The 18,886-nt window shown below is 56.0% G+C and overlaps 1 protein-coding gene across 8 annotated transcripts; it reads left to right on the plus strand.

Annotated features, from left to right (window-relative positions):
• Positions 1-70: 70 nt before the first annotated feature.
• PARP3 (poly(ADP-ribose) polymerase family member 3) lies at positions 71-17,963 on the plus strand. 8 transcript variants are annotated; one of them, XM_050958672.1, is made up of 12 exons: positions 74-1,302; positions 5,816-6,052; positions 6,148-6,216; positions 7,054-7,257; positions 8,824-8,949; positions 10,597-10,788; positions 11,340-11,475; positions 13,551-13,777; positions 14,557-14,712; positions 15,436-15,522; positions 16,180-16,357; positions 16,972-17,482. In XM_050958672.1, the coding sequence occupies exons 4-12, from the start codon at positions 7,081-7,083 to the stop codon at positions 17,361-17,363; spliced, it is 1,671 nt and encodes a 556-aa protein (XP_050814629.1). In that variant the 5' UTR covers positions 74-1,302; positions 5,816-6,052; positions 6,148-6,216; positions 7,054-7,080; the 3' UTR covers positions 17,364-17,482. The 8 variants fall into 8 exon arrangements, with proteins under 8 accessions (XP_050814634.1, XP_050814629.1, XP_050814627.1 ...); XM_050958676.1 differs by lacking the exon at positions 5,816-6,052 and having other exon boundaries at positions 78-1,302; positions 16,972-17,118; positions 17,390-17,963; XM_050958670.1 differs by lacking the exon at positions 5,816-6,052.
• Positions 17,964-18,886: the final 923 nt, after the last annotated feature.

Raw genomic sequence — 18,886 nt, forward strand, 5'->3', positions numbered from 1 at the left:
GTTTGGGAGGTTAGGGGAGGGGCTGGCTGGGGGGCGGATTTGGGCCCTGGGGCTGGTTGGGGGGAGCGTTGGGGCTAGTTTCAGGGGAGGGTCTGGGCCCGCCCCTGGGGTAGTGATCTGTGTCACTGTGGAGTGGTGGTGTGGGGGACCCTTGGTGCAGTAGCAGGTGGCAGCATTGAAGCTGGGGTCCCTGTGTGGGATGGTGGCTTTGAGGGGTGCTATTTAGATCTGGACTCTTGCTTTGGGGGTTTGGCAGACCCATGGGGCAGAGCGGGGAGGGTGAGCAGACAGGGCCTGCCCCAGGGGGTGCTGAGCAGTCATGGCTCCCCTTGGGTTCAACTGTGTGGGGTGCTCAGCACCTTGCAGGATCTGGGCTAAAGGCCACTAGATTCTAGCAGAGTTCAGACTTTGGAACGGTAGCATCTAAACTGATCCCAGTTGGGCCTTGAAGTTCCCACCTCACTGGGGGACTGAGATGTCAGGCGGCAGAATTCATGGTGTCCTTCTGTGATGCCGTTCATCCACACGGCTCACTGCGCTGTGTGGAGCTGGTGGATGCTGGTATCCTGGTTTAGCAGGGAGACACAGCTGGTGTTACTTGCCCAGAGTCACTTAAAAAAAATGAGGGGTAGCTAGGAAATAAACCCTGGGGGCAAATCTTCATCTGGTGTAAACTGCCACAGCTCCACTGGAGGGTTTACCTCCTGGACTGAGCATGTGCCCTAGCCACTAGCCCTCACTGCCCTCCTTCCCTGCTGCTGTTTAGCTCAGTGGTTCTCACCCCTGCAGCTGCACCCAGCTCAGAATTTCTGCGGGGAAAGAGAGGCTTGTCCTGACCATATTGTTCCAACAGGGACAGGTCTGAGCGCATCCAGGCTGGAATGTGCTGGCCTGGCTAAGAGCTACCCCCATGTCCTCCTTTCTAGGAAGGGGCCGGAGTTTCTCACTGCTGTCTCTTTCCCCTAGCAACTCCCCTCCAGTTCCCCTGAGCCCACACAGCGCAGAGCCCATGCCAGGCGACCTGCGAGCAGGCATTAGTCCTGGCACTGACAATGCAACGTGGGCTGCTGGCTCACTTCTTCTTTCCCCTGGGCTAAGCTGGCTCCTCTCCCACAAGAGGAGTTGCTTTGCAGTAGAAAGGCTGAGGTCATGGGGAGGAGGAGAATGGCAGGAAGAGTGGAAAGAGCAGGCGGCTGTGCGAGCTCCGGCTTGTCTAAACTTGTCGCCTTTGCATTTCTCCGCTGAGGCCGGCCGCGAGGAGCAGCCCTAGCCCCCCCCAGTCTGCGAAGGAGCTCCAGGCAGGTGAGTGCACCTCTGTTTCCCCAGCAGGCCAGAGGGCAGTTGGAAAGCAGCTGAGTGGAGCCTGCAGCTGCCCTGTGAGTCTGTCCCTTGCCGGTAAAGCCCTGAGGGGCCTCAAGGGCAGGGCACACAATCTGCTGCCTTCAGGCCATGGCTGCTGGGATTGATCTGAAGCATGCTTAATTTTGGAAATGGAACTGCGGTGCTGGGCCTTCCCTGCCTGCCGAATTCCTCCTCCTCAAAGAAATCCTAGCTCACGACCAACAAACCCCAGGGTAACTCTAGTGCTCTCCCTGCTCCATCTCCACCTCTCCAAAGCTCCCATTGCTTCGCTGTGCACAGAAATGTCTGGAAAGGCCCCATTCTCCACCCCTCCCTTGTTTATGTTGCTTGTTTGTTCTTTGCCCCTGCAGGGCTGCTGCCTGCCTACTCATACACTACAGTTATGGAGGTGATGCCCCTCCCCGCCCAAAGAGATAGGTCTTGCACTGAGCCTGGCAAGATTCTGGGGCATTCTGCTCTATGGGTATTGCAGTACAGTCCATACAGTACAGCCATGTCTCTCTGGAGTCCCGTGAATCTCATACTCATGGAGTATGTAGGTTCAAATCTTCATTGCCCATTAGTAGGGATATTATCACTAGAGACTGAGCTGTGCAATCTCTGCCTGGAATTCTTCTTCCCAGCTATATTTCCTTCCTGTTTGGTCCTTGTTTTCTGTATGCTGCTCTTGGCTTATGTTACTTGGACACCTGGAATAAATCGGGTGATTCTTCCAACCCAGGTTCGCATTTGGTTTGGGGTCTGCTGCTGGCATTGTGTTTCTTTGCACCAGGGTATGCAAACGAAGCTTAAATGGAGAAGTGCAGCCAAGTACTTGCCACTTGGCTGGGTGTATTAAATCTCTCGTGGTCCCAAGGGAGAGGTTGTGTTTGAGCTGCTTTTTCTGCCTCTTTCCCAGAATAGGGGGGCAAAAAGATCATGTACCCATAAACCCCTTCACTTTACATTTTAAAGATGACCTGCCCCATATAGATTTGTGCCCTCCCTCCCACCATGCTTTCTGCTTACAGGAGGCTTGGAAGGTTGGAAGGTTTGGCGATTTCGTGCCTTAGAAATATTAGGCATGGCAAGCCTAGTCTTCTCTGGCTTTACTGGAGGACTCTTTGGCAGCTGCTTGTGTGGACTGAAAGGTCAATCTTTAACCAAGAGAGCTTTTCTCCAAAGTGTTTAGTAGGTGTTTGAATTCAATAGAGTTAAAATAAAATACCAGTGTTTTAAACAGTGTGAATAAAAATGCTTTCCCTTCCCAGTTCATTAGATTTCACTCTTTTGGTGTCTGTGATGTTATAATTTTAGTTCTTCAGTGGTCCATAGAGTCTTCCAGAGTAGGCTAAAGCAGCCTCCTATCTAAGAACTAAGCAGTAGTAGTAGTAATAATGTAAAAAATAGAGGAGCAAAGAAATTTGAAAAAATGTTGTGCTTTCTTTGGGCATCTTAAAAAGCACACTAGAGCACAACACATTTGTCTCTGTTCAGGGCTACTGCCCCTATATTTCCCCCTTTCTGGTCCACCAGAGGCTTCTCAGCTGTCACCTCTCTTGGACAGAGACCTGCATCTCTCTCACTACTGAGTGGGGATTTTTAAGACTTCAGTTTCCTGCCTACACTGTGCAAGCCAGACTGCCTAAACAGACTAGTGTCGACACTTCGCTTTCTCCTCAGCGATCCTGAACAGCATAACGGCCTGCAGTTATCAGTTACCACCCAGCTCTTTCTAAGCAAGCATATTTATTCTTAAGGTGAACGCATTACAGAGAAATATATTAATAACATTAAAAGAACCTACACGTATGCTAAAAGCCTTACCACAGGTCACCCCAATTCCAGCCTCTGGGCCTGGGACATGTCAGTCCTTCAAACTCCACAGCTGGATTTTTAGTGTGGCTATGAGTTCATAACCAGCTCAGATTCAGAACCATCAGGAATAGTCCTGGCTCTTTCTTTATACAGCTTGAGCCTTTGATCTTGGCCTCAAGTAATAAATAATCAGCAGGCAATGGCTCACACCTCAGGGTGTAGTTTCAAAAGGCCAGTTATCTTTGAAAACTCATGGCGATGGGGGAGGTCCTGGATGACTGGAAAAAGGCTAATGTAGTGCCCATCTTTTTAAAAGGGAAGAAGGAGGATCTGGGCAACTACAGGCCAGTCAGCCTCACCTCAGTCCCTGGAAAAATCATGAAGCAGGTCCTCAAGGAATCAATTCTGAAGCACTTAGAGGAGAGGAAAGTGATCAGGAACAGTCAGCATGGATTCACCAAGGGCAAGTCATGCCTGACTAACCTAATTGCCTTCTATGAGGAGATAACTGGGTCTGTGGATGAGGGGAAAGCTAACTTTTGATACGGTCTCCCACAGTATTGTTGCCCACAAGTTAAAGAAGTATGGGCTGGATGAAAGGACTATAAAATGGATAGAAAGCTGGCTAGATCGTCGGGCTCAATGGATACTGATCAATGGCTCCATGTCTAGTTGGCAGCCGGTTTCAAGCAGTGCCCCCCAAGGTTCGGTCCTGCGGCTGGTTTTGTTCAATATCTTCATTAATGATCTGGAGGATGGCGTGGACTGCACCCTCAGCAAGTTTGCAGATGACACTAAACTGGAAGGAGTGGTAGATATGTTGGAGGGTAGGGGTAGGACACAGAGGGACCTAGACAAATTAGAGAATTGGGCCAAAAGAAACCTGATGAGGTTCAACAAGGACAAGTGCAGAGTCCTGCACTTAGGGCGAAAGAATCCCATGCACTGTTACAGACTAGGGACTGAATAGCTAGGAAGCAGTTCTGCAGAAAAGGACCTAGGGGTTACAGTGGATGAGAAGCTGGGTATGAATCAGCCTTGGCAACAAGGGCACACAGTTAACGGCATTTTGGGCTGTATAAGTAGGGGCATTGCCAGCAGATGGAGGGATGTGATCATTCCCCTCTATTCGACATTGGTGAGGCCTCATCTGAAGTACTGTGTCCAGTCTGGGGCCCCACACTATAAGAAGGATGTGGACAAATTGGAAAGAGTCCAGCGGAGGGCAACAAAAATGATTAGGGGACTGGATCACATGACCTACGAGGAGAGGCTGAGGGAACTGGGATTGTTTAGTCTGCAGAAGAGAAGAAGGGGGAGGGGGGATTTGATAGCTGCTTTCAACTACCTGAAAGGGGGTTCCAAAGAGGATGAATCTAGACTGTTCTCAGTGGTACCAGATGACAGAACAAGGAGTAATAGTCTCAAGTTGCAGTGGGGGAGGTTTAGGTTGGATATTAGGAAAAACTTTTTCACTAGGAGGGTGGTGAAGCACTGGGATGGGTTACCTAGGGAGGTGGTGGAATCTCCTTCCTTAGAGGTTTTTAAGGTCAGGCTTGACAAAGCCCTGGCCGGGATGATTTAGTTGGGGATTGGTCCTGTTTTGAGCAGGGGGTTGGACTAGATGACCTCCTGAGGTCCCTTCCTACCCTGATATTCTATGTATAGCTGGACGTGGGGAATTTGCATTCACTTCCCTGTAGCTTTTCCCCATGAAAACCACTTAACACGTTTTGTTCCATAGTCCATTCTTGTCTGGCCCATTGTTCGCTATAGTTCTGTGAACCCCCAGGTGTCTCATCTCCCCCTCCCCCTTGGAGCAGTTATGTACAATCCAGGCCCTCAAATGAATGGTTAATGTATTAGTAATACAGTGGGCCCCAGAGAGCCTCAAACTTAGTTCATTGAGCTCTCCCAGGGATACTGCAGAAAACTGACACATCTGTGACACCACTTCTCCCACCCCTTAAAAATTCCTCAATCAGCAACCAGTCACCAAGGAAACCTGCGTGTCATGGTCACCCAAAGGGGCCGCTCTTCCAGTCGGCCAAGGGGCTGTTTCTTTTAGCTGCGTGTTGTGTAGGACACGCTTGTTGTGCCAGTGCATCCTAACACAACATGCTTTGTGTTGCTGCATAATCCCATCACGCTGCTTTTTGCCACATCGCGGCTGGATGCTGAGTGAAGTCTGCAGGTTTAACCCGGGGGCTGAGTATGAAATCCCCATTGATGTCAGCTTGGCTGGAGCTGCCTGGGTTTGACTGGGTGTGGTTCAGTTGGAGTGTGTGCTTGTGCTGTCAGATCACCATGCTCGACTCAAACAAAGGTAAGGGGACATTTAAATAAGGATCCAGCAAAACTGGTTCCTCCTTGGCTGTGCTGAGCCTGAAAGACCTGGTTTGATTGTTCAGAATGTCAGAGAATTTGCCCACAATGGCCAGGTGAACAGTGCTAGAAACTGGCTTTGCCAGATCTGTGTTTAAACAGAGTTTAGAGACAGGGCCTTCCCTTAAGCAGAGATCTCACATCAACGAGTCAGAGCCTCTGATCACCACCTCTCTCCCAAGGAGTAAAGACCCACCCATGCTACAAATACAGCCAAATCAGGGACCTGGTGACAGTCAGGCTTTTGCTGCCACTCCTCTCACTCTGGTAGGATAGCCCCTATGGGGCCGGAGAGGAACAGCAATGCCTGGGATGCAGTCCAGGACTTAGGCTCTGCAGGAGAGTGCTGGAAACACATATTCACCAGCCTGACCCAGAGTGCAGCAGGCTAAAATTCCCCCCCCCCCGGCCTCCCCGTCAGCACGCTCCCTGGGCCGGTAGCCACCGTCAGATGATTACAAGTGGATTAGCTGGACGTATCCATTGACCGACACAGGGTACTAGACCGGTATTTCGTTCGTTGAGCTTGCCTCCTGTCAGTTTTCAGAGTAGTAGCCGTATTAGTCTGTATCTGCGAACAAGTACTCCTATTTCTCCTGTCAGCATTTGGGAGAGACACACTGCTCTTATGGACCAAGGACTGAGCCCAGACTAACCAAACATCCTCTGAGGGTCAGTGGTTTCCCCTTCTTCCTCTTTGGTTGCCTTTGCCACTCATCATCCTCGTCCTTTCTCAGCCACTTCAGTGCTGCATGGTCCTCCCTAGTCACATCCCGTCTGACCCAGCCCCTGGGCCTTGGACTGTAAGTTCTTTGGGACAGTGGCTGCGGCTTGGCTTGTTCCTTGTATGCTCATCACACTTCTGAGTGCTTCAAAATGAACAGTGGCAGCTGGGGAGGCTTGCTCTTTCTTGGCATGTATGGGGCTAGTGGGCTAGGGTGGGGAAGGGAGCGAGGTTTTGCTAAGCAGATATGGGGAGTTGTCCTGTGAGGGCTCCAGTGGAAGGGCTGGGGAAAGTCTCAGTATAGTCCAGCTGTGCTAGCACTGGAAACGTGAGGGCGCCTGGGCTTGGGACATTTCCATGGCAGCTTTTGTAGACTATTGCAAAGTATCTTCCATCTAAGGATCTCCATGCACTTAACGCACTAGTGAGATGAAGCCTTACACATCCCTCTCTTCGAGCTGGGGAACGATTATTATCCCCACTTTATGGGTGGGGAAACTGAGGTGTAAAGGAGCGTGAAGTGACTTGCACCAGCTCACACGCCAAGTCAGTGGCAGGGCTGGGAGCAGAACCCAGGTCTCCAGGTGCCATAAGCACAAGACTAGCCGTCGTCCCCGGACCCAGTCCTGAAGAGCTCTTGGTGTTTACCCACTCCTTGTATAGCTTTGAGATAATCCTGGGAATTGAGCAGGCTGCTGGCCTGTGGCAGAGAACACCCCCCTTGCCCTCCATCCTGCCTCTGCAGGACGTAAGTGACTCTGACGGAGGCCTAATTCTTATTGCAGCAGAGTGGCCATTGCTGCAGGGGAGCAATGGCCCCCAAACGCAAGGCGCCTGCCAAGGCCCAGACCCAGGACAAGAAGGTGAAGCAGGAGTCAGAGGAGGACAGCGTCCGCTCCACCGTGGAGGCGCTGAAGACCGCTCCCAAGGAGAAGCTCAAAGCCAAGATCGACTCTGCCTGCCAGCTGAGCAATGGCAGTGATGCCCAGGTATGAGTGAGGCTCAGGCAGCAGGGTCCCCTGGAGAGGGAGGAGACACCTTCCCATGTCACCTGGCCCCAGGACTGGCCTTAGTGAAAATGGTTTGGGCGAACTTGTATTTTGGTGCCTCTTCCTCCCACCATTGCCCCGGCTCCTACGGGCTCAGTGGGCGCCCCCCCCCAATTACCTCCAGGCCATTACCAATACTTCATATGAAATGTCCACAGGAAAGTCTATTCAATGTAGATGAGCATCTCCCATGGTCCATTGTGAGTTAATTGCCCCTTGATGAGCCACTCACTTTGACCAGTCCCTTCAGGATATGCTGGCTAACTACCTTGTTACTCCAGGCGCAAACATTTGAAATACAGATATAGAGCCAATACTCAAACTTCAAATACAAAAATGATGCATGCATGCACCTAGCATAAACATATTCAGGAAATCATAACCTTTTCATAGACATCTTACATGCCACATTTTGTACAAGATTTGTTGCAGATATATAACAGTGGTTGCAACGATCTACATGGTCATGTTTTGATTAGATAGTGTCACAATGAGTAAACTGCTACAACTAGCAGATTCCTAGGTCACTGTCCGCAGAAGCACAGAAGGGTGGCATGGCATATGGTATATTGCTACGCTTACTTCTGTGCTGCTGTGGTGGCTTGTGGTGCCTGGCACTTGGCCTGTGGCTCAAGGCAGGCTTTACGCTGTCACATGGGGGCTGCATCTTGCCATAGCCCTCCTGCAGCCCCTAGCCACACCTGGCTCACTGCAGGCATTTTGACAGGAAGTACTAAGCAGTAATAACAACGGTGTGTGTGTGTGTGTGTCTTGGGATTGTGAGACTAACACACACACAGTCTGTGTTGGGGGGACTTTAAGAGACAGAGTGTATGTGGGTTTGAGAACCTGTGTGTGTTAGTCTCACAATCCCAAGACACACACACAGTGTGTGTTAGGGAAGTTTGAGAGACAGCGAGTGCACTGTCACTTTAAGTCTCCCCTCCCTCACCCCTGCTCTGCCCAGCTCCCTCCTCCCCCAACTCATGTGCCCCCAGTGACTAGCCTCGGTTGGTCAGTGGCCAGCTAGCGGGAGCCCGAGTCCTTTATGGTGCCCCACTGGCTACAGTGCCATGGGCATGGGCCCCATTTGCCCGGCCGTGAGGCTAAATGCTGGTGCTCAGAGAGCCCGCTGCCTGAACCCTGGGAGAGAAGACAGTTCAGGGGTTGCGGCAGAGCTGCAAGGACTCGGTCCCTGGGAGCTGTAAAACACTCTGGCCTTCCAGCCCTACGCAGAGCTGAAAGAGACCTCTCCCCTCCAAACCCCATCAGCTAACGCTGGTCCACAGGACAGTCCCAGAGATCCTGGCATGAGGGAGCCCCTCCCTGTCTGACCCACTGCAGACCCCATTACTAATGCTGCTCCACAGGACAGTCCCAGGGATCCTGGCCCAAGAGAGCCCCTCCCTGTTTGACCCCAGCACAGGCTGTCCTGGAGCAGTCGTGTAGCCATCCCTGCTTGAGGGGACACTCACGTTCACTGCTCTCCTGTGGTGTGTTGGGTAGATCCATGAGGATTACGACTGCATGTTGAACCAGACCAACATCGGAAACAACAACAACAAGTTCTACATCATCCAGCTCATCGCTCACAATGGCAGCTACAGCTGTTGGAACCGCTGGGGTCGCGTGGTGAGTACCCTGCGCCCAGGCCAGCCACCAGCACAGCTGGGCCTGTATCTCCCTCTGCCAGCCACGAGGGGGCGTTGTTACAGGAGCTACCTCTGCTGCTATGAGGCCAAGGCCCAGCCAGGGCCGCCCATCGTAGGGGACATGACAGTAAGCTAAATCCAGGGCGGTTAGACGTGGCACCTGCACCACCCTCCTGTGCAGAAGCTGGGTGTTTAAATTACATCCTTTACTTGCTGACATTTGTTTGTTTATTTGTGTGGCTGCACAGACCCACATGCTCTTCTTTTTCCCCCTACCCCCACCTCCTTGGGTACTGGAGGTGGCAGACCCCACCAAAGTCTCCTTGGGGAGACTCAGGGAGGACCCAGCACACCCTTCCCTCTCCCTCCGGACAGGCCAGGGAAAGAGAGGCTGAAGCCACCGGGCATGTCCCCCCCCGAGAGGTGCCGGTGGGGGTGTCTGGCTCCCTCTCCAGGAGGGACTTGTCAAGCTGTAAGCTCTGCAGGGGCTATCTCGCTGTGCGTGCAGCGCCCAGCACACTGGGGGATGGACACTGCCATGTAAACAGGTGATTTACATTGGCTGCTGTAGTGAGATTCCCTCCCTGACCACTAGGTGTCAGTCTCAACTGCTTCCTCAGGTTCTAGGAACTCCCCTTGCTGATGTCAGGGTCATGGGGAGACAGTCCCAGCCCAAGCCAGTGTTAGCATCAGGGCTGTTAGCCTCAGTGCCCTGAGCCCTGGTGACTCAGATCTCTGCTAGATGCTCCCAAGGAGGCCGAGCCTCGCAAACTCCTGAGCCAGGCGAGGGACAGCCCAGCCCGGTGCCTCACTGACAAGGTCCCAGGAGCTCTAGGGCTGTTCCCTGCCCTAATTTGCTTTACACAGTGCTGGGTGCAGCTGGTGTAGCTTTAACTTCCAGGCAAACAGGGCTCCGGTAGCCTGTGGTGATGGTGTGACAGACAGGGCAACTTCCTGCCACTTTTTGGGAGACCAGCTGGTATTAGGTGTAGGCCAGGTTAGACCATCCTATGGAATCAAGTCTCTTGCTCTCCCTGTCCAGATAGGAGCCACCTGGTCCCAGCATGGTTCTCTTGCCTGCCGCTTTCCTCTTTGTGGCTATTCTTGCAGGGGCCATGGGCACTTGGCAAAGCAGGGGGAAACCACTGTTAAGTAAACACTTCTTCCCATCCATTGCCCTGGGCAAAAAACTAGCGGAGGCATTGCACTTTGGCAGGAAAATCACCTCTATCTGTAATGTCCCTCATCTGACTTACCCAGGCTAGCCAGAATAACCCTATCCTGGGACTGGAATACGAGTGTGACATTTTGGGTGGCTTGGCAAAACTGGGCTTGCAGAAGAGTCAGAGTCAGGCTTAGCTGGGAAGGTCAGTTAAGTGGATTCATGTCCCAGAAGGATACATGCAGCCTGTGGAGATTACCCAGCATGCAGTGCAGCCTTGTTGCCTTTATCAAATGGAGAATTGCATGCTGGGGCCTGTAGTCTCCACAGGCTGCACCTGTGTGAAGGCACCTGCTGTTGCGCTGTAGAGGCCAGCTGGAGCCCTGAGTTGAAGGGGAAGATGAGCAGTGAGCACAGGAGAGGGGCATCAAGCCTGACCCTGCTGCGGGTTTCTTCCCTTCCTAGGGGGAGGTGGGACAGTCAAAGCTCAGCCCCTTCCCTTCCTTGGAAGCCGCCAAGAAGGACTTTGAGAAGAAGTTCCGGGAGAAGACCAAGAACAGCTGGGCTGAGCGGGAGAACTTTGTGGCCCACCCTGGCAAGTACACCCTGATCGAGGTGCAGCATGGGGCTGAGGAGGAGCAGGAGGTGACCGTGAAGGTGAGTGACTGGGGAGCCCTGGGATAAGTATGGCTGCCCCCACGTGGAGCCAGGGAAACAGGAACTTTCCTGAGTGGCTAGGGGGATATGTGCCATGGGGCTGAGGGGCTGGCGCAGCCTCGTTTGGAGACTTAGGGGAGCAGGGAAGGCAGCCCCCCTCCTGGCTGCGCAGTTGCAATGCAGGGGCCACATCCTGAAGTCCTGACTTGGATATGTATCCCGCTGCTGCCTGAGAGTGCAACGGGAGCTGTTGCGAGTTTTGCCTCCATGAGAGTGAGCGAGGGCCTCAGGGTTTGGCCCACAGGCGGCAAAGTAACATGTTCTGCTTCAGATGACGGCCCCAGTTCACCCCCCCAGGGCAGCTCCCCGCTGGAGACAAACTTCCATGGGGAGGGGTGGCTGGGCAGGGCTGGGGGGATCCATTGCTGGCTCTGTCGGCTCTGGGGGGCTTTTTCTCTGCAGTAGGCCTGGTGGTGGGTGGGAATGTCCTATGGGGGCGAGGGGAGCCCCTCTGCCTGTCTGAGCTGGTGCTTTCCTCTCCCCTCCCCCAGGTGGACAGCGTGGATGGAGGGAAGTGCTTCAAGCAGAGGACGCTGCCCTGCAGCCTGGACAAGGCCACCCAGGAGTTGGTCTCACTCATCTTCAGCAATGACATGTTCAAAGAGGCCATGCAGACCATGAATATCGGTACAGTGGGGAGCGGGGCCCTTGGGGGATGCGGGGGGGAAGCAGCCCACACCTCTACACCATCGGCCCCGCTGCAGCCCGGGGCTCCTGGCTGGGGGCCCAGCAGCCCTGCTGAGTGTTTCTGTTAGCTGTCTCCAGGGCTTGGTCAGAGGGGCCAGGCCATGCTGCTCTAGGGAAGTGGTTTTCAAACTGTGGGTCACGACCCAGTACTGGGTTGCGGAACGTATAGCACTGGGTCGCGATGGCTCTGGTCAGCACTGCTGACCGGACCGTTAAAAGCCCCGTTGGCGGTGCTGCCCAGCTAAGGTAGGCTAGGCTGGGAACCAGCCAATGGGAGCTGGCAGGGGTGGGGGGCAGTGCCTGTGGGTGAGAGCCACATGGAGTTGCTTAGGAGCTGGACCTACTGCTGGCTGCTTCTGGGGTGCAGCACAGTCCGTGGTGCCAGGACAGGCAGGAAGCCTGCGTTAGCACCCTCACTGCGCCACTGTCCAGGAGCTGCCCAAGTTTAGCCCATACCCCAATCCCCTGCCCCAGCCCTGAACCCCCCCAACTCAGAGTCCCTTCCTGCACCCCAAGCCCCTCATCCTCAGCCCCATCCCAGAGCCTGCACCCTCAGCCCAGAGCCCTGACCCCCTCCCACACCCCAACTCCCTGCCCCAGCCCAGAGTCCCCTCCCAAAACCTTCATCCCCAGCTCCATTGCGTTGCGAGCATTAACAATTTTCTTCAACTGGGTCACTAGAAAAAAAAGTTTGAAAAAATTGAAAACCCCGTGATCCCCCTGCCTAGAACCCAGACCCCCTGCTGGCTGCTTCCGGGGTGCAGCGTGGTGTTAGAACAGGTAGGCACTAGCCTGCCTTAGCTGAGCAGCACTGCCAACAGGACTTTCAATGTCCTGGTCGGCAGTGCTGACCAGAGTGACTCAGTGCCTTACGTGCCGTGACCCAACAAACTTTGAAAAACGCTGCTCTATATCAGTGGTCTCCAAACTTTTTTGATTGCGCACCCCTATCAGTAAAAAAATTTTGAGAATGCACCCCCTTCCGTGCTGCCCCAAGCCAAAAAAAAAAAACAAAACAAAACGCTGACTCCCCTGCTCGGACTGCCAAAGCAAAAAAAAAAAAAAAAAAAAAAAAAAAAAGCCACCCGAACTGCCGAAGCGGCGCTGCTCCTCCTGCCGCACACCCCGAATTATCCTCTTGTGCACTCCCCACTTTGGAGACCACTGATCTAGATCACAGGGTGACTGGCTGAGTTGTTCTTTGTAATCAACCTGTTCCAAGCTTTGGAGCTGGGTACCTGGGGCAATGATGGAAGTGAGCTTGGTGCTCCCAGCCCCTAGAACTGTGTTGCAAAGCTGTGTGATAGGTGGATGGTTCTTCTCAGGAGCAGTCCCAGGTCTGGAATAGCAGGGGCTGCAGGTCAGGTTGAAGGGCACTGGCAGAGCTGTGGGGGGCCCAGGGCTGGAATAGCAGGAGGCTGCAGGTCAGGCTGGAGGGCATTGGCAGGGCTGTGGGAGGCTCAGGGGTGGAATAGCAGGGGCTGCAGGGTAGGCTGGAGGAGCATTGGCAGGGCTGTGGGGGCTCAGGGCTGGAAGAGCAGGGGCTGCAGGTCAGGCTGGAGGGCATTGGCAGGGCTATGGGGGCTCAGGGCTGGATTAGCAGGGGGGCTGCAGGGACATTGGCAGGGCGGCTGCAGATCAGGACTGAGAGGCATTGGCAGAGCTGTGTGGGAAGCCCCAGCTGGAATAAAGGGGTGCTGCAGGTTAGGGTAGAAGGGAGTTGAACTGACCTCCTGCTCGCTCCTCGTTGTCCGGAGGAAGGTGCCTGTAATGATGACCCATGGCTGGGGCTGGGTGTGAGGCAGAGGTCTGCTGCAGGCGTGCAGAAAAAGCACTGCCCTGAGGGATGGGGGAGAGGCTTGTATGAGCTCAGGGTCTCTGTGAGAGATTGCCCTGGGGCCCCCGAGGGGAAGGGGTCACGCTTAGGTCTGGGGGGGATGCAGGTGCCCCTGCTGGCAGCCACCTGAGCCATCCATTGCTCGTCTCCCCTCCCCATGCCTGTCTGCCTGCCCCAGACGTGAAGAAGATGCCGCTGGGGAAGCTGAGCAAGCAGCAGATCGCCAAGGGCTTCGAGGCCCTGGAGGCCATTGAGACGGCTCTGCAGGAGCAGCCACTGTCCTGCAGGCAGCTGGAGGAGCTGTCGTCCCGCTTCTACACCATCATCCCCCACAGCTTCGGCCGCGCCAGGCCCCCTCCCATCAACACGCAGGAGATCGTCCAGGCCAAGAAGGACATGTTGCTGGTAAGGGTCCTGCCTGCGGCAATTGGGCTGGGTCTGCACTGTGCTGGATTCTCCTGCTGGCCAGGGCAGGACCCCCCAGTGCCAGGGCCAGGCCTCCCTTCCTCACAGCTTTCCTGCTGCCTGCCCAGTCTCCCAGATGGGAATGTTTTCCCTCCCCCTGGCCTTGGGCTGAGGCTGGCTGGATTTTCCTGGGGCCATCAGCGCAGCATCCCCTTCTGGCTGGGAAGAAGTCTGTGCTCCAGGACAGCACTTGAGGAAGCCACCACCATCACCCCTGCTGTTGCCGTGGTGGTGAGGTGGGGTGGTACTGTGCCATTTGCTTCCTTGGTTCTAGAACAGGGCCGGAGTGCCCTGTGAGAGGGAGAAGAGGCCCAGCCCTGCACAGAGAAATAGCCACCCGGAGTCTGCGGCATCTCCTTGTTGGCATGTCTGGTGCTCGCCTGGGAGCCCAGCGGGTTAGGGGGCACGGCGCTGCCCACCACCACCCCAGCAGGGAGGCCCACTGAATAATGTGTGGGCCATGTGCATCCAAATTCCCATGAGCGCTGTGGGCGAAAGGGCCTCTCCTTCCCCAGGAGTGTAAAACCAGACCCCCTTGGAGAGCCTCTGGGCAGGCTGAGGCCATGCTGTGAAGGACAGCAGGGCATACAAACCTCAGCTGGGGTCATGCCCACCCTTGGCCATGCTGTCTCTGGACAGGATGGGCAAGGAGCTTCCAGGGCTACTAAGGGGTTAAAGTGGCCCACCCTTCCCATCAGCCTGGCTCTCTGCCTTGGTAGGTGCTGGCAGACATTGAACTGGCCCAGAGCCTGCAGGCACAGAAGAAAGAGGAGGAGGAGGTGAAGGTGGAGGAAGTGCCTCACCCGCTGGACAAGGACTATGAGCTTCTGAAGTGTGAGCTCACCCTGGTGGACCCGGCGTTGGAGGATTACCAGGTCTGGAGGGGCTGGTGCACGCCAAGTGTCCTGGTGGAGGCAGCAGCTTGGGCAGGGGAGCGATTTGGGGGTCACTAGCCCAGTATGAGAAGGGGTTGTGGGCTGTCACTTCCCTGAGGGAGCGCCTGGGGATATGGGGTCCTTCTGTTGGTATTTCCATCTTGGTCTGTACAGTGCCAACCCTGCCTCCTGCATGGCACTTGTCTGGTATGGAAAGGAAGCTGTTTCCTCCAAGGCCCACCAGGAGGGATGTGAGTGCCCCTCCCCCTCAACCCCCAGGCTATCTCAGCACTGCCTGGGCTCTCCAAGCTGGGGTGAGAGCCAGGGAGGAGCCTGGTGTAGGTGAATTGGCCTCTCTCCCCAGGGGTTAGTCCCTCCAGGCCATTGAGGGGTTCCGCTAATGGAGCTGACAGGGCCAGGGTGGGAGCCCAGGCCTGGTGAACTTGTGGGTCTGAGCTGGAACTGCTGGAGGTGTTGGGAACAGGGGCGGTTCTGGGCTTGGAGGGAGTGAATGTTTTCAGGTGTCATCATGCCAGAGGCTTCTCCAGCACCAAGCAGAGAAACCTCCTGTGGGATGGGTCGCAAGCCTAGAGCCCCCAGTATGGACCTCTGTGGTAGCCAGGGCAGGAGGGATGGGGGGCTGGCACTGAGGGGGTGAGCAGAGGACTGCTGTTGCCTGGTCTTGCCCCAGGTGCTCCCCAATCACTCTGGTCTCCCGCACAGGTGATCCAGACCTACGTAGAGAAGACTGGGGTGAGCCACCGGAAGGTCAAGATCCTGAACATCTGGAAGGTGAAGAGGGAGGGAGAGGTGAGAGCACTAGTGTCCTGCCACTCACGGGTGCATGTGTCCATGGGCCCTTGCTCGTTGGCCAGGTGGGGGAGAGTTTGGCACCCCGCAGCTCCCCCTGGGCACAAACAGCTGCTGGATGCGGTGCCTGGCTCCGTATCAGGCCCCAAGAGCCAGCGGTGCCCTGGCTGTGCAGCAATTGCAACACGGGCTCAGCCCCAGCAGCTTCCAGCTGCTCTGCCTCGGTTCAGCGTTGTCCATTTAACTGTGCTCAGGCCAGGTCTCGTCAGCCGGCACTCATGGGTGCAGCAGAGGGAGTCTGGCCTTGCCCAGGGCTGTCAGCGTGGCTGATGTCAGCGGCTCGGAACTGGTGCTGGCAACGGGCGAAGGGGGCCTCTGGCAGCCTGGGCAGAGGCCGAAGGCTACAAGGGCTCGGAGCGTCAGCTGCCCTCGGGCCTCTCAGCTGCCTCCCCCAGGACAGCAGTGGGGGAAGCGGATACTGCTCTCCTTGCTCTCCGCATCAGTCCTGTTGGCTGCAGGGCTGTGGATCCAGCCGCTTCTCCCAGCGCTGAGATTCCTTCTGCATCAGTGAGGTTATGAGCGGTGTTGGCTGGGGGTGCACAGCAATTGAGGCCCCACTCTGTCTGGAGCTGGGGACTGCCCTGTCCGGCTCCGCAGAGCGAGCGCTTCAAGGCTCACGACAACCTGGAGAACCGGCGCCTGCTGTGGCATGGCACCAACGTGGCCGTCGTAGCCGCCATCCTCAAGAGCGGCCTGCGCATCATGCCGCACTCCGGCGGGCGTGTAGGCAAGGGGCTTTACTTCGCCTCTGAGAACGGCAAGTCGGTGGGATATGGTAAGGCCCACAGCTGCCCAGTCTAGGGAGCTCTCCCAGCCACCCCCACCCCTCTCATATCCCCTCCGGGCAAGAGGAGACACTGGCAGCCTCTGCAAGGCGAGTATCTGTCTGGGGACAGTGGGAAGCCCATGGCATTACATTCTCAGGGCCCCCTTTCCCTCTCCTGCCCCAGGTCTGTGCCTCCTAGATGGTGTGGCCCTGCTGGCAGTGCCAGGTGCGGCAGGGCTGAGTCTGACACACCTGGGTGGTGGGATGGCACAGATGGGTGTGAGCGAGAGGTTAGACTAAGGGAGAGTGAAGCGAGGAGAGCAGCTTCCCCCTCCTCTTGGCAGAAGAGAGCTCCTGGCTTGGGGAAGCAGGGCTCCCTAGCTTTCCAGGTGGCTTTAATAGGCCACAGCAGAGGGGTGATTGGAAGCACTGGGGGTGCAGTGAGTGCTGTCCCCGCCCATAGTCAGGGCGGGGCAAAGGAGCAGAACCACCCAGGGCAGTGTGTCGCTGCCATCTCTGAGGAGTGCTACGGGGCAGGCTGTGCCAGCTTGGCGGCCAGGCCAGGCATGGAAATGGGCCTTGCAGCCAGCCTCAGCAGCACAGGCCGGTCTTCCCCTCTCCAGTGAGCTGCACCTCCCAGGGGGTCGGGATCATGTTCCTCAACGAGGTGGCCCTAGGCAAGGAGTATCGGATCACCCAGGATGACTCATCATTGCGCAAGGCCCCCCCGGGGTATGACAGTGTGATCGCCTGTGGTCGGACTGAGCCAGGTGAGTGCGCTCCCCGATCTGCCCTCCCCACTGGGGGCTGCCACCCGCCTGTGGGGAGGTGGAGGGGGTGGGGATTCAGAATGGGAGCAGGCTGGAGGTGCTGGCAATGGCGGGGCATGACAGAGATGACGGGGATTTGGAGCTGGAGATGGGGGGATGGTGGAGAGTGGGATTTTGGAGATGGGATAAGTGGGGGTCTCGCACAGCCTGGTGCTGGCAGTTCTTGGCCCAGTCCCATGCGCTAACCCCTTCTTTGTCCCACCCTCCCCAGACCCTGCTTGTGACCGAGAGCTGATGGTTGAGGGCAGGAAGGTGCTGGTGCCGCAGGGGAAACCCATCCCCATGGCCAAGTACCAGGACTCCTCCTTCAGCCAGAGCGAGTACCTGATCTACCAGGAGAGCCAGTGCCAGATCCGCTACCTGCTCCAGCTCCGACTCTGAGGTGCTTTCCCACAGGCCCAGCACCCCTCCAGCTCCAGGAGACTGTGGCCAGCTGTGCCGATGGCGACGATGCCTCAGGGTGCGACCTGCGGCAGGGTGAGATGATAGTGCTCAGTGAGCTGGCTGCAGGAATGCCTCTGTTGCCTGCTGGCTCAGGATCCCTGGGTCCCATGGGCCTGGGAGTGATGCTCTATGACATGCCATGAAATGTGTGGCTCCTGCATTCGGAGTCCCTGAGCCATGCTGCCTGGAGGAGGGGGCTGGGGTGCAGCTGCCGTAGCCAGTTAAACTCCCAGCAGCCTCTGTTGGGGCTCCAGGAGGAACTCTCGAGTGCTGGAGTCTGCGAGCAGCAGGGCTCTCCGAGGCCTTCTGTTAGTGTAAATAAAAGTGTGTGCGGATTGCAATCAGCTTTCCCCCATGTATCACTCTGGCGCTGGAGAATTCAGCGGGGGTCAGATCCAGGGGCTGGCACGGGCACATCGCTTTGGCTTGCTCTTGCTCCCGGAGCTCTTGTCTGGGATCAAGGGACACCCCTCCCCTTTTTGAGAGGCCTAGGAAACGGGGCCTGTCACAGATCCCGCCCCCCAGGGACATCCGCTCACCCTGCACAGTGGCCTCAGGAGATGTGGGCTGGCCTGTAGGGATGGGCGTGCCCTACCCAGGAGACATGCTGTGGTGGCTGTGGGTGAGGAGATCAGGGCAGGGATCAGCTGCTGATCAGGATCCCTGTGCAGCTTCCCAGGCTGGGGGAAGGTTGTTCTCTGGTCTCTCCCACGGATGGAAAGGCAGGAACAGGGAGGAGGCCAGGGGGGCCCGTTAGAAACACTGGTGCTGGGAGAAGTATGAGGGGAGCAATGGGACATGGGATCAGCAGGTGCTGAGAGGAACAGGAGGAGGAATTGGGGGGCCAGAAACAAGAGCAGGGAAGTGGGGCGGGGCTGATACACTCATCGCAAATCTCCCAAGTCCGGGTCTGAGCGGTTAATTTGTGCAAAGTAAACTAAAGAGACATATTCCCTTATCTAATCTGGCTACTTATATGGCTGCCATCACCATAGTATCCTGCACCGAGGCAGTAATTGCTAGGCCAGAAAACAATAACAATCTATCTCGCTCTTCCTTGCTGGCCTGGTGGGGAAGGAACTGGATTGGCTCGGAGCTCTGGGCATCTGTGGGAAGATCTGGCTGAGGGGAAGCCACAGGCTTATCTTCGCTGCAGGTAACTCGAGTTGTCCCTTGAGGGTTGTTCCACAGCGAGTGCCGTCCACACCCATGAACCCAGAACTCCGGTGGGATGGGCTTTGGCTCGTGTTAGCCCCACTCGCAA

This window comes from Gopherus flavomarginatus, chromosome 6 (assembly GCF_025201925.1).
Source record: "Gopherus flavomarginatus isolate rGopFla2 chromosome 6, rGopFla2.mat.asm, whole genome shotgun sequence".
In the NCBI taxonomy this organism is placed as follows: domain Eukaryota; kingdom Metazoa; phylum Chordata; order Testudines; family Testudinidae; genus Gopherus; species Gopherus flavomarginatus.